This window comes from Bubalus kerabau, chromosome 2, assembly GCF_029407905.1.
Source record: "Bubalus kerabau isolate K-KA32 ecotype Philippines breed swamp buffalo chromosome 2, PCC_UOA_SB_1v2, whole genome shotgun sequence".
NCBI lineage: Eukaryota > Metazoa > Chordata > Mammalia > Artiodactyla > Bovidae > Bubalus > Bubalus kerabau.
Window position 1 is genome coordinate 50219115 of NC_073625.1, and position 14402 is coordinate 50233516.

The 14402-nt window shown below is 46.0% G+C and overlaps 1 protein-coding gene across 1 annotated transcript; it reads right to left on the reverse strand.

Moving 5' to 3' along the window:
• Positions 1–1338: 1338 nt before the first annotated feature.
• On the reverse strand, positions 1339–10082 carry SOD1 (superoxide dismutase 1). The gene is made up of 5 exons (XM_055567699.1): positions 9895–10082; positions 6173–6263; positions 4331–4400; positions 3384–3501; positions 1339–1765 (listed from the first exon to the last, which is right to left on the reverse strand). The coding sequence occupies exons 1-5, from the start codon at positions 9964–9966 to the stop codon at positions 1658–1660; spliced, it is 459 nt and encodes a 152-aa protein (XP_055423674.1). The 5' UTR covers positions 9967–10082; the 3' UTR covers positions 1339–1657.
• Positions 10083–14402: the final 4320 nt, after the last annotated feature.

Consider the following 14402-nt stretch of genomic DNA (forward strand, 5'->3'; position numbering starts at 1 on the left):
GGTATTTATGGCCTTGAAGCCCTTTTCTCCTTAAATTATGGATCTAAACTGTCCTAGTTTGTGTGCTGGTACAGGTTCTTCACCCTCATCCCGAGGCCAAGCTGCTTTATTTGGTTTTGAGTTTTCTGCAGCAAGATCCTTAATGGGTGGTGGGGGGAAAGGTACCTAGGGCAACGTTTGGAAAATAACAGAAAATCCCGTTTCACATATGTAGACCTGAGTTATAAGCTTACCCTGGTGTATGTTGGCCCACTGAGTGTCAAAAGGCCTAGCTGAAACTGCTTCTGGAAATAGACATCTGATTAGTGTTCGGGTTTCAAGGAAACAGTCCAGTATTTCCAATTGAAAGTATTAAGGTCACCCTATTTGCTCATGACAAAACCCCAGAAGTATTAAGTGGTAGTAATTACATTTGAGGCTTTAAAGACCCAAGCAAGTCCATTTATGTAACAAACTGTACCTTAAGAAATGTTAGTGTTGGTTTTTAAATTCCCTACCTGATGGTCATCTTAACTGTTAATTTGTGAGCATACTGTTATCACCAACTTAAAACTTTGAATACACTACATTTATTTTTCTAAATTAGCTTTTCCTCTCCAAGTGATCTTCACTTGCTAAAGTCCAACCAAAACAGTTGCTTATTTCTGGCTTCTCTGTCAAATACCCTATAATTTTCAATTAATAAACTATAACCCACAGTCAAACCTGTGTTAAGATCAACACTTCATTTTAAAGCATTCTTCTATAGGCATACGTGTTTAGAGAAACAGACTTGAATTACTAATTGGGTGTAGAAATTCTTGTATTTAAACGGGCAGAACCCACAACTAAGTCATTTCTTTGCTTCCACCTTACAGTGGGTATAATGTATTTCTTTAAAGGGTATATCTGAAAGCAGGTTGTGCCAAACTCTACTGTTATTAGAAATAAGTGGCCATGGGTCTATAAAAATGGGAGTATGTGCCATTTTGACAGGTAGGTAAATTAATCTTACTCTTTGCTAAGGCTGTAACTTGCCATTTACAATTTCACTAAGTTATCAAAGGGTTCTCTTAAATTGTAAACAGCTACTTTTTAAGTTACCACCTTAACTTCCCTAAAGCTAAGAATGGCCTATTTGTCTGAGATTAAAGTTCAGCTTAGTCTTAGCTAATTTTACCAGTCGCTAAAATTTTAACATTTGAATGATCTCATTTAAAAACACTTTCAAAAAAAAGTTCTATAAGATAGTTAATACCCGTCAACATATTACTAAGAGATTTAGTAATAATTCACGCTCTATGTATGAATATCAAGTTAATTTAGAATTTCAATTTAAATACTTCAACAGGCTCAAAATACAGTGCCACAGAGAATGTTTATTGCAGGCTTGAGAGAATCGAAGAAATTCAGACAAATAATATACACGGGATTAAGTCTGGCAAAATACAGAGATCAATGAAACAGACATTTTAATTGCATATGAGTTTTATAAAATTATACAAATCTTTCAAGTGATCATAAGTCAGTTCTCATTACAGGTACTTAAAGCAATTTTTAAAAAGTCACACAAATTACACTTTAAGTTTACAGTGTTAAATGCTTATCAAGTTAAATTTCTACAACTAGCAAGATAACAGATGAGTTACTAGGACTCAGACCACGTCCCAAGGAATGTTTACTTGGCAATTCCAATTACACCACAGGCCAAACGACTTCCAGCGTTTCCAGTCTTTGTACTTTCGTCATTTCCACCTCTGCCCAAGTCATCTGGTTTTTCATGGACCTTTAAAAAATTTTAAGAACAAATTAACTCAGGCTATCAAGCAATTACCATCTCCTCAACAATACCCAAAAGACTTTTAAGAACCACTGAATATTAGAAAATACCATGTTAAAATAATCCTACTAGTAGGAAAATACATAAATATTTAGTAGTAAAAAGTAGAAACTACTATTCAGAGCTTTTTCTTGATGATGCAGACATCATAAAACACTAGGTTAGCAGTACTATCTCAAAAAGACACGAGAAACCCATAGAATTAGGTTACAAAGTATCCACATGCTAAATCTACCATGAGAAATTTTAGTAATATCAGAGTAGACATTCTTTCATAGTACAAACTGGTTTGAGGGGAAAGGTGAACCAAAAAAAACTATAAACTTATAAAAACTGTGCCTAATTAGGTACAGACCCATAAATAAGAGATAAACCTAAAAATATCTTGAATATTCAAATCAGAATACTGGAGTGGGTTGCCATGCCCTTCTCCAGAGGATCTTCCAGACCCTGGAATCAAACCCAGGTCTCCTGCATTGCAGGCAGATTCTTTACCAACTGAAGCTATGAGGGAGGCCCTAAAAATATCTTGAATATTCAAGCAGTAGCCTTTTAAATTTTGCTCATAAAATATTAAGCCACCACTTGGTGGCTCAGATGGTAAAGAATCTGCCTGCAATGCAGGACACTTGGGTTCGATCCCTGGGTTGGGAGGATCCCCTGGAGGAGGGCATGGCAGTCCACCCCAGTATTCTTGCCCGGAGAATGCCATGGACAGAGCCTGGCGTGCTGCAAGTCCAACGGTGGCACAGAGTCAGACACAGCTGAGCGACTAAGCACAGCACATCAAACATTGATAAGTGACTTTACTGCTTCATAACTACAGAAGGAAATTAATTCTAAGGATAAAAGGGTGAACTGATAGGAAGTGTCTACTGAAAGTTAACTGTCCTCTGGGAGCCTTCAGGAGGCGTTCCGTAGGAACCAGATGCAGTGCTATATAACCTGGGGCAACAGCCTCCCACATGTTAAACAGTCACAACAACCTGCAGACATGAATGAACACTGGTACCGAGGTCCACCCCAGATTTTAGATTTCAAATGCTCTGGTTAACTGCAAGGGGGAAACCCAGTAGTGACAGAAGGCCTGGTCATTTGAAAACCAAATAAAGACAGCTTCTGTTTCCATCGGAGAAGGCGGTGGCACCCCACTCCAGTACTCTTGCCTGGGAAATCCCATGGACGGAGGAGCCTGGTGGACTGCGGTCCATGGGATCGCAGAGAGTCAGACACGACTGAGCGACTTCACTTTCACTTTCCACTTTCATGCACTGGAGAGGAAAATGGCTACCCACTCCAGTGTTCTTGCCTCGAGAATCCCAGGGTTGATCAAAGGTAATCTGCTTTATTACTGCATCTTAGCAAAACTGGTCTTAACCAACCTTGACCATTAATTCACCTTCAATGTAAGTGTCCAACAAAATAACTGCTTTTCCTAATCTGAACGGAAAGTACAATTTATATGGAAGCTTAGAAGCCAGGATTAACAATCATGAAGTCATGACAACATACATGATCATGTTAGAAGAAATTTCATGCATATCCTTATTATATGAAAACTTACCACCATCGTGCGGCCAATGATGGAATATTCTCCTGAGAGTGAGATCAGAGAATCTACAATATCCACGACGGCAACACCGTTTTTGTCAGCCGTCACGTTGCCCAGGTCTCCAACATGCCTAACATTGAAAAAGCAGAGGGATTAGGACTGATTTCTGTCTATCTAACTTTAGTTCATAAGCCAAATTAAAAATGGATGAGTCAGATATATAAGGGTGGCTTGAGAGAGCGATACAGTCTGTTATCAAATAGAATCCACTTTTCCATACTGACAAAACTTTGAAAACATACAAATTTAACAACAAGATGTTCCAGACACACAGCTCTTCAAGCAAGGCTTCAAGTCTATAAAGCAACGCTCTGGAAAGACTTGGGGTGCACCCCTAACTTCAGAGGTAAAGTAAACTTAAGAGGGTAAACTCTAAGTTACTGAGTTATGCCTATTAATACTTGGCATGGCTAAAAGAGTTATGCCCCTAGCCCTTTGATATAAACGTAAATTAATCCTTGTCCTTAAAATTTAGTATTTTCCTGAAAGGCTTTCAGAAAACGAACACATACAAGGGGAGTCTCACTGAATGTTCAACATCAAATTTTTACCTACAAAGTTTCCAGTGTTTCACAATGATGTTTTAATTTTGCTAGTAGTTGACAGTACTGTTATTCATGACATTTCCTGTATTAGTTCCCTTTGACACTTGTATTAGTTCTTTATTCAATAAACGCTACAAAACCCAAATCGTTTGCAGTGTCCCCATTTGTCAATTCCTTAGCCCAGGGAGTAATGCCATTCCAGTACTCGGGGGCAAGGCGTTACGTGGAGCAACAAATTCAAAAGCACAACTGCAATTATCTTAGCATACAATCTGCAGGTAGTAAACCATACTGACCACCCCTGCCCAAAGCCAGCACTAATATTTCAAAAAAGAATTAATTAAGGTCACTCACCTCTCTTCATCTTTTGGCCCACCGTGTTTTTTGGACAGAGGATTAAAGTGAGGACCTGCACTGGTACAGCCTGTTTGCCAGGGAAAAAAAAAAAAAGGCAGCTAAATTATAAATCAAAATTCCAAAATAAATTCTAAAAACGAAACTGGTCATTGCTAAAAGCCTCAGCTGGAGAAAAGGACTGACCCACAATGTGACTTCTGGGCCAGTAACAACAGCAACAGAGGGCAGGGAGTAGAGACGAATTCTAACTACTGTGTGACGCTGGTCAAGGTAACACCGTTCTCTGGGCTTGGCTGCTTCTGCCCCGACTTGCACTTCAATGGTCCTTCTATTAAAATCCCATGATTATGATCCTACTTCCTAAGACGACAGGATACCTCAACTACAAAAAGCATGCCTCCCCAGCAACACACTGCCAGACAGCTGCTGTCTGGGTCTTGGTGCTTGTGGAATATAAAGCAGCATCCTAGTCCAAGGGCTGCTGCCCTGCACAACTCTGGGCCTTCAGGTTGTACTCTGTGAAAACGGCACTCCTGAGCACCAGGGAAGAGCACTGCCACACAACTATGGAGGCGGCTCTTTAGGAACATGGGTCTTCACTCGATGGCTGTCAGGTGGGGTGGGGGGTGGATAAAGGCTGTGAACAGCCCCCACCCTCCCCACTCAGGGAGACGACACGCAGGTTACAGGACGTGGCAGAGTAAGTTGAAGCCAAACAGCAGTCGCCTCCCACCGCAGAGGCGGGAATGTTTTTCCTTTGGCTGCGCCAGGTCTCAGCTGCTGCACACGTGATCTCTAGTTGAGGCACGCAGGGTCCTTAGGCAGCAGCATGTGGCCTCTGGGTTGTGGCCTGCATGTGGGGACTCCTCTCCCTGACCAGGCATCCAACCCAGGTCCCCTGCATTGGGAACTAGGGGGAGTCTTACCCACTGGACCACCTCTTAGTCCCAGGTATTTTTATAATTGTTGAAGTGGATCACATCTGACCCTTAAATCACTATTTAAAGGAACCAAATTATGGGACATTAAAAACAGGTTCCAGCAAAATGAATTAAGTTCTCATCACAGAAGGGTGAAACACTAAGTTTACTCAAATACAGCAACTTAACCCATAAATTTTGTTAACTTGCTTCTGATCCCAAATGGAGAAAATCAAACCCAATCCACAGCAGCAGCACTTCACAGGCCATCATCAGTTTGTCTCTTCCTTCCCCCCAACCCCGTCCCAACTAAGGCTCTTGTGTTGGAGCTGTGGAGCTGTTCTTCCAGGGTAATGATACATGTACCCCCTGCCTGTCACACCCACCCTCAACCCCCAGCTCACAAGGACCAAAGGCCAAGAAGGTCAGAAAGCAGCAGTATTGTTTTCTATTGTTAAAAATACCTGAGGCTCTTACATAATCAACCGATAGTAAGATAAAATAAAAACATCAATTTCCCTTTCCATTCCATGAGTCAGTCATTTTTGTCCCTGAGGCTGACTTGAGTAGTCCTACTGACTTTTAAAAAAATTGTTGGCAAGTTTTTAATGTGTGGGGGTGGCTTCCTGGATGGCTCAGCAGATAGACAATCCACCTGCAATGCAGGAGACACAGAAGACTCGGGTTCAATCCCTGGGTCGGGAAGATCTCCTGGAGAAGGAAATGGCAACCACTGTAGTACTCTTGCCTGAAAAATCCCATGGACAGAGAGCCTGGAGGGCTACAGTCCACAGGTTGCCGAGTCAGACACAACTGAGCGTCTAAGTACACACGCGCACGTGAACACACACACACACAACTAGGTTTATCTCACTAGGTGAGGTGACTGTGAATCGCTCGTCACCAGGACAGCACCCACCTTGTGTATTGTCTCCAAACTGATGGACGTGGAATCCATGATCACCTTCGGTCAATCCTGTAATGGATCCAGTTACCACGACTGTATTTCCCTTTAGTCAAAGGAAAGTGCGAGAAGTTTGAAAAGAGGGCAAATGCTTCTGAGCAAAGAAAACGACTGAATTACCTTTACCACTCACAGGAAAAGTGAAAAGAACAGCAACTCGGGAGTCGAAAGCCTGTGTCCAAGGTTTTTGGCTAGAAAGGCCCACCACGTTCTAGCAATGAACCCCCAGGTAGCTGCTTAACCACTCGTGTAATACGAGTAAGTTCTTGCTTATTATGTAAATACTTCAAATAGGTTGTGCTCGTGTGCAGCTAAGTATATGTGCATGTATCAAACTTGTGAACCCAACTGTTTGCATGTCATACACTTTTCAGCATCTTCTTCATGCAGACGCTGCTGTATTATCAAACACACAGATTGTCTTAAAAAGAAAAAAAAAAAGGTTTCCTGGAAATACTCAACTTGCTATCCCATGGTCCCTCTTCTCCACTTCTCCCAGGAGAGGGATGTTTATCAGTTTCCCACATGGATATTTTTGGTTTGTAGCCAGAGAATATCCTCCTCACTGCCACTGGGAAGCTGATCCTAGTCTAACCAGAAGTACTGCTTTCTCGAGGCTTTTCAGGCATTGAAACCTAGATAACCTTTCCACTCCTGAGATCAAAAAGAAGGGACAATAAAACACCGAAGCAGGTGAAGAAAAAAAAACACACTGCAATCCCAGCAAAGGTGATGGGTAATGGTACTGCACGCTGCATAGACAAATCAAAGAAGTTACTTCCACAGCTACAGAGAGATCTTAGCAACTAAAATAAAACATAACACAGCAACCACACCATATAGGAATACCAGATGGTGTTTCTGTTTTTTTAAAAAGCCAGGACCGACAGTTACAAGAGGTGTTAGGCCTTAAAGATCTGATTTTCCACTGGCTAGGTATCACTGCTCCTGGAAAGTAGCATGGCGACTGCTGCCTCTTGTATTTCTTTTTGAAGACAGATACACTATGATTCCTCTAGGTAAAGAAAAACCCGAAATTTAATAGAACATTCTGGAAAAAGCTAAATGTGACCGTTATCCCCCAAACCCGGGCCCCCTTAGTTTTTACACCTTTCCTGCGCAGCTTGTATGGCTCCCTCTTCTGGGTTCTGAACCTCCATTCTGGTGGTGCTCTTTGCACCATGTTATCAAGAGCACAGAGAGGCAAACACGCAGGCTCTTCCACACCCCCACTCAACTGGTAATGCACAGGAGAAGTTCAAGGGTAAGCAGCCTGGTACACCCTGGGGGAACCGGGCTATTCTCTCAAATGGGTGAAACAGGTCAGGGAAGCAGGAGCAAGGGAAACGAGCCGCCCTGTCACTCTAGGCTAACAAAGGCTCAGCAGGGGCCTTCTCCAGATGATTTTCAAGACGAGCTAGGACTTTGGACTTAAGATGTGAAAATTTCTGATTTTTGAAAACTGGAAACTAATCCAAAAATTTTAAACACTCAATAAGCCAAGAAATACAGTTGATAGTTTACTGACAGTTTAATACATCTGCATACCCAAGGGTCTTTTATCAGGTGCAGAGAGCACCACCAAAACGGAGGTTCAGAACCCAGAAGAGGGAGCCATACAAGCTGCGCAGGGAAAGTGTAAAAACTAAGGGGGCCCGGGGTTGCGTCAGGTTGCACAGTTTGGCTTCTGAATCTAAGTAACACCAGGAGCTGCCTCTCAGTGGAGGAGGGAAAGAATTCCTCAGAGGCTTCTTAGGTTCTCTAGTGAGAGGCAAGAGGAGAGACAAAACAGAGTCTGGCAAATGAAAAGAGCAAAGTTTAGTCTAATGTCAAAAAGCCTTTTCGGAAAATTTGGAAACCACCGAAAGGAAAAAATTAAGCTCAAATATTTTAAGTTCTCCTTGTATAAATCTCACATAGGACACTTTGCATATCCTCTCATGTTTCCATAAACCACTGTAAATCTCACTGGTACCTTAAATACTCCCTCAAGATTAACAAGCCAACACAATTTTCCACCCACTTGCAACCTAAGATCTGGGACTGTCTTTTCACAACATCTGTGAAAAGATGTTTCACACTCCTCACAACATCTGTGTTTCACAGTATTATCACTGAGTGTTTCTGTACACTTTATTTTACATGATTCGTGCAGAGGTTTGTCCAATACCCTCTCAGTAACAGGCCTACCGGTAAAGAAATTTCAAAGTCACATGACTGAAAATGTTTACAGGAATACTCCAAGCACAGAAATGACAATTTCGTGCAAAGGAAATACTCTAGCCCTCCTCTCCTTGGACTCCCAAACCGCATCCACTGCCCTCTATCAACAGGAATTCTCAATCTTCCATGCACTGTTAAGAACCACTTTGGAGGCTTTAAAAACACCAAATCTCAGACTGCACCGCACCAGATCCTGACGTAATTGATCCGGAGTTGAGCCCTGGAATCTCTATTTTAAAAAGCTCTGCCAGTGACTCTGGGGCTTCCCTAACGGCTCAGCGGGTAAAGAATCTGCCTGCAATGCAGCAGAGCTGGGTTCGATCCCTGGACTGGGAAGATCCCCTGGAGGAGGAAACGTCAACACACTCCAGTTCCTCTTGCCTAGAGAATCCCATGGACAGAGGATCCTAACGGGTTACAGTCCATGGGGTCGCCAAGAGCTGGACACGACTGAAGCCACTTAGCACGCACGCGGTGAGTCTGAATCTGCCGTGCACCTAGGATTAATATCGCTCTCCAGAAAATCCCCCAAACAAGGGAGTCTGTTAGATCTCTGGTTTTTTTGGAGCTCTGACCAGGGCCGTCTTCTCTGTCCTCACAGAGCCTGACCATGACCTAGAGCAGGGTGTGTCAGCAAACTTTTTTGTAAAGGGTCACTGTTGCATACTCGTGTTTTCCTTTAAACACAAACATTAAAACAAAACAAAAATACAAAGACCTGAACAGATAAAACCACTCAGCTCGAGGGCTGTACAAACACCAACCCCGGCACAGACTGTGCGCGTGGTTTGCAGATCCCTGAGCTGGAGCACTCGAGCTGCAAAGGAAGCCCCAAAGGGATAACGGATGCCACGAGAATCCTAGAAGCCCGGCCGCACCCCGCCACCCCCGAGATCTCAAGGACGGGCCAGGCCTCGGGACTGCGCAACTCAAGAATCCGCAGGATGTCAGGACCCAGACACTGACCCCGCCGAGAAGGGGGTAAGGGGGTAGGGGGGTAGGGGGGTGGGGGGTGGGGTGGGGTGTGGATAGCCACACGGCCTCCTCAAAGCAGGGCAGGTCTCCGTCGGGGCCTGCGGACGTCGAAGGGGCGCCGCGGCATCCGGTTCTCCTCCTCCCTCGCTTTCTCTCCGCCCTCCCGGGCCCGGGGTTGTCGGCCTCCCCGCCCCCCTACACACAAAGGGGCCGACCGGGTGTTCCCTTCCTGCACCCCCGCCCAGGCCTCGCCTCGCACCGCACCGCCGCCGGGCTCGCCCGGTGACTCAGCACTTTGCGGGCGCGCGGGGCGGCCCGGGGGTGGGAGTGGACCGCGGACCCGCCGAACCGCGCGCCGGGGGAGGGAGGCGTGGCGAGGGCGGCCCGAGGCCCGGCGGGGCCGGCCTCCCGCTCCAGGGCACAGGTTGGCGCTCAGGCGCTCGCCGCTGGCCTCCCCTCTCGCCCCCGGCAGCCCTTGCCTTTGCCTCGAAGTGGATGGTGCCTTGCACCGGGCCGTCGCCCTTCAGCACGCAGATGGCCTTCGTCGCCATGACTCGGGGGAAAGGCTCTCAGGCCCGGACCGCTAGGAACGCCCCAACCAAGTACAGCAGGAGACGCCGCAGAACACACGCCGACGCAAAACCGAGGCGAGCCCGCCGCCGCACTTTTATAGGGCCGGACGGCCGCGCCCCGCCCAACCTGGCCCTCAACCAATCGCCGCCCGCGCTCTCAGCGCGCTCCCCCGCTACGGGGTGGCCTCGGAGCGGCCCCTGACGGACCGGGGGCGGAGCCAAGGCGCGGTGTGGGGAGCCCGTCACTCAAGCGCCGCTGGCCCCCTATCCCCTGGGGCTGTGTGAAAACGCGCAGTAAAACCTGGATCCGTGGAAAAAAAAAAAAACAACCTCCACCCAGGCTTTCTCCTCGAAAGTGTGTGATCTGCGGATTGCAGTACACGAAAGTGGGACAGGGAGGTATATACGTGGCACGCCTTGAAGATATGAAGTCCCTTTGTCCGCAAATGTTAATGAGTGATAACTGACTTTGGTCCTGACTGTGTCGCCTTTGTGTTTCACAAGTTGAGACTCTCATGCTGGGTGTTTGTGATAATTTCCTTTTTTTTTTTAATTGCGTTGTGGCTTTCTGAGGGTCTGTAAAGACGGTGGATCTCCGTCCCGGGTCTCACCTTTTCTTCTCCGCAATTTTCGTCGTCCTAAACACATAAGACTTACGTATTTGATTGTCAGAATTACGTCTTTTCGAATATTTCCTGTGTGGCAAGGCCACAAACCTGAAAATGCCAAAAAAAAAAAAAAAAAGCCAACTGATTGATTTCTACATCCCTCTGTGTTTTGTCTGCTGCCCCAACAGTCAAGGAGAATGGGTGAATGATACCTCCATACATTTTTAAACTTCAAGGAAGACGTTTCATGAAACTAGCTAACAGCACAAACCACTTCTGTGGGTTTTTATTTAAAAGTATAAACATATTTACTTGTGTGCTCAGAAATCTCTAGAAAGATGTACAGGAGACTGTGGGTGGCTACCTTTGGGAAATGCAAATTTAACTTTTACTAATATTCTCTCCAAATATTTTTTTTACAGTGACTATGCATTTGCTTCTCTCCTGGCTCAGATGGTAAAAATCTGCCTGCAATGCAGGAGACCTGGGTTCACTCCCTGGCTGAGAAGGATCCCCTGGAGAAGGGAAGGGCTACCCACTCCAGTATTCTTGTCTGGAGAATTCCATGGAGAGAGGAGCCTGGCCAACTGCAGTCCAGTGGGGTCCGCAAAGAGTTGGACAGGACTGAGTGACGGACACTTTCACTTTTACACTTTTCACTGTGCATTTGTCTGCAACAGTTTGGCTCAGAAGGAGAATCCCCACCACCGCCACCATCTGGCCCCACCCCCACAAACATGCTTTTCTTGGCAAAATAGTTTGATAACCATGGGATTGCCAGGGGGCATCAAGAGAATAATCTTCCTCTTCCCTCCTCAGCGGGCTGCCTGAGTAACAAAGATGAGTGAACTATTTTCAGAGATGCTGCTACTGCTGCTGCTGCTAAGTCACGTCAGTTGTGTCCGACTCTGTGCGACCCCATAGACGGCGGCCCACCAGGCTCCCCCGTCCCTGGGATTCTCCAGGCAAGAACACTGGAGTGGGTTGCCATTTCTTTCTCCAATGCATGAAAGGGAAAAGTGAAAGTGAAGTTGCTCAGTCGTGTCTGACACTTCGTGACCCCATGGTCTGCAGCCTACCAGGCTCCTCCGTCCATGGGATTTTCCAGGCAAGGGTACTGGAGTGGGGTGCCATTGCCTTCTCCATTTCAGAGATGAGGTTAATTTAATCTGGAAGCATGCTTTGGACTCATCTAAAAGGCTCATTAAACTGCAGATTGCTGTGTTTCTGACCCAGTGGGTCTGCGGTGGGAACCTGGAATTTACCTTCCTCCCTTGTTCCCAGGGAGCTTTGATGTTGGCAGGTTCAGAAATTCTGACCTGCAGGTGTTTTTCATGCCCAGTGCAGTAGGCAAGTTGAGGGCAAGAGCTGGATCTACTTGACTCAAAAGAGGAGACGGGAAAGTATACTGAAAAGAAACAGGGAGTTAAGGAGACCCAGACAGGGGCCGATGAGGGACACACCTAAGGGAGGAGAGCTCTGGCTGCTAGGGACTTCTGTTGAAATCCTCCGCTTCTCCCAGTGAACTCCCAACACAATCTGCCTTTCTGTCTAATGTAGGGAGGATTTACTTGTAGTGCTAGTGGTAAACCTGCCAGTGCCGGAGATGTGAGAGACCCAGGTCCGATGCCTTGGTGGTGAAGATCCCCTGGAGAAGGATATGGCAACACACTCTAGTATTCTTGCCTGGAGAATCCCATGGACCGAGGAGACTGGTGGGCTACAGTCCATGGGGTAGCGAAGAGTCGGACACAACTGAAGTGACGTAATACACACACACAATTGTGGGGATGGTGAAATGCTGAGTGAGACCTAGTTCAAGGTCAGAGTGAAACAAGGCAGAAACTACTTCAGCCACATCTTGGCTGCACATGACTTATTTAATTCTACCTTTGGGCTCAAATTGTCATCTGTCACAGATACACAGTTCACTTTTTTTTTTTATCATCCTCTTGAAAGTATACATATTTGTAATTTTGCTTGTTGTACTCAACTAGCATTTTCTAGTTAGCCTGTAAGTTGCATAAATGTGCAAATCACAGCCAAAGGTCCTTTGCCCAAGGCCAAAGTCTCTTTGGCTTCCAGGAAGTTGGAATCAGATTTCGGTTCACATGCCAACAAACTACCCCATGTGCAGTGGCGCTGGGATCCAGGTTCCTCCTCTTTTGAGATAGGTAGACAAAGCCTGGGTCAGTGCCAGGGCTGTGTCATGCAGGATTCAAGGACCCCTGAGGTTCATTCCTAGAACTACCCTCACACCTAGGCAAGGGGTCCCACACTGCAGAGGGCCCTGTTCTGTTCCTCCTTAGGCGGTATTTCCCCTGGGGAGAGGTGTGGAGCTGAGAAGATGCTCCCACAAGAGTCTTACCCCTTCCTGTAGAACAGGGTTGTGTGTGTGTTAGTCGCTCAGTCGTGTCCGACTCTTTGCAACCCCAAGGACTATAGCCCTCCAGGTTCCTCTGTCCATGGGATTCTCCAGGCAAGAATACTGGAGTGGGTTGCCATGCACTCCTCCTGGGGAATCTTCCCGACCCAGTGATGGAACCCATCTCCTGCATTAGCAGATGAATTCTTTACCACTGAGCCACCAGGGAAGCCCACACAATACCCTGGACTGACTTCAAAGAGTTAATGATCAGGAAACGTGAAGATGAAGAAACAAAGACTAGCTGTTGAACTGAGGAACTGCTAGCAATTTAGACATAAGCCAGCCACAAAGCAGTGTTACCCAGCTCCCAGGTCCCTGAAGGATGAAGGTCTGACACACATTCCTAAGTTGTTTTGTAGGAAGGAGATCCATGTGGTCCAAAGGCCTCCCTTTATGCCCTTGCCCCTGTCCTGTGTTCAGTTCAGTTCAGTTCAGTCACTCAGTCGTGTCCGACTCTTTGCGACCCCATGAATCGCAGCATGCCAGGCCTCCCTGTCCATCACCAACTCCCGGAGTTCACTCAGACTCATGTCCATTGAGTCAGTGATGCCATCCAGCCATCTCATCCTCTGTCGTCCCCTTTTCCTCCTGCCACCAATCCCTCCCAGCATCAGAGTCTTTTCCAATGAGTCAACTCTTCGCATGAGGTGGCCAAAGTACTGGAGTTTCAGCTTTAGCATCATTCCTTCCAAAGAAATCCCAGGGCTGATCTCCTTCAGAATGGACTGGTTGGATCTCCTTGCAGTCCAAGGGACTCTCAAGAGTCCTCTCCAACACCACAGTTCAAAAGCATCAATTCTTCGGCACTCAGCCTTCTTCACAGTCCAACTCTCACATCCATACATGACCACTGGAAAAACCATAGCCTTGATCAGATGGACCTTTCTTGGCAAAGTAATGTCTCTGCTTTTGAATATGCTATCTAGGTTGGCCATAACTTTCCTTCCAAGGAGTAAGCATCTTTTAATTTCATGGCTGCAGTCACCATCTGCAGTGATTTTGGAGCCCAGAAAAATAAAGTCTGACACTGTTTCCACTGTTTCCCCATCTATTTCCCATGAAGTGATGGGACCAGATGCCATGATCTTCGTTTTCTGAATGTTGAGCTTTAAGCCAACTTTTTCTCTCTCCACTTTCACTTTCATCAAGAGGCTTTTGAGTTCCTCTTCACTTTCTGCCATAAGGGTGGTGTCATCTGCATATCTGAGGTGATTGATATTTCTCCCGGCAATCTTGATTCCAGCTTGTGCTTCTTCCAGTCCAGCGTTTCTCATAATGTACTCTGCATATAAGTTAAATAAGCAGGGTGATAATATACAGCCTTGACATACTCCTTTTCCTATTTGGCACCAGTCTGTTGTTCCATGTCCGGTTCGAAC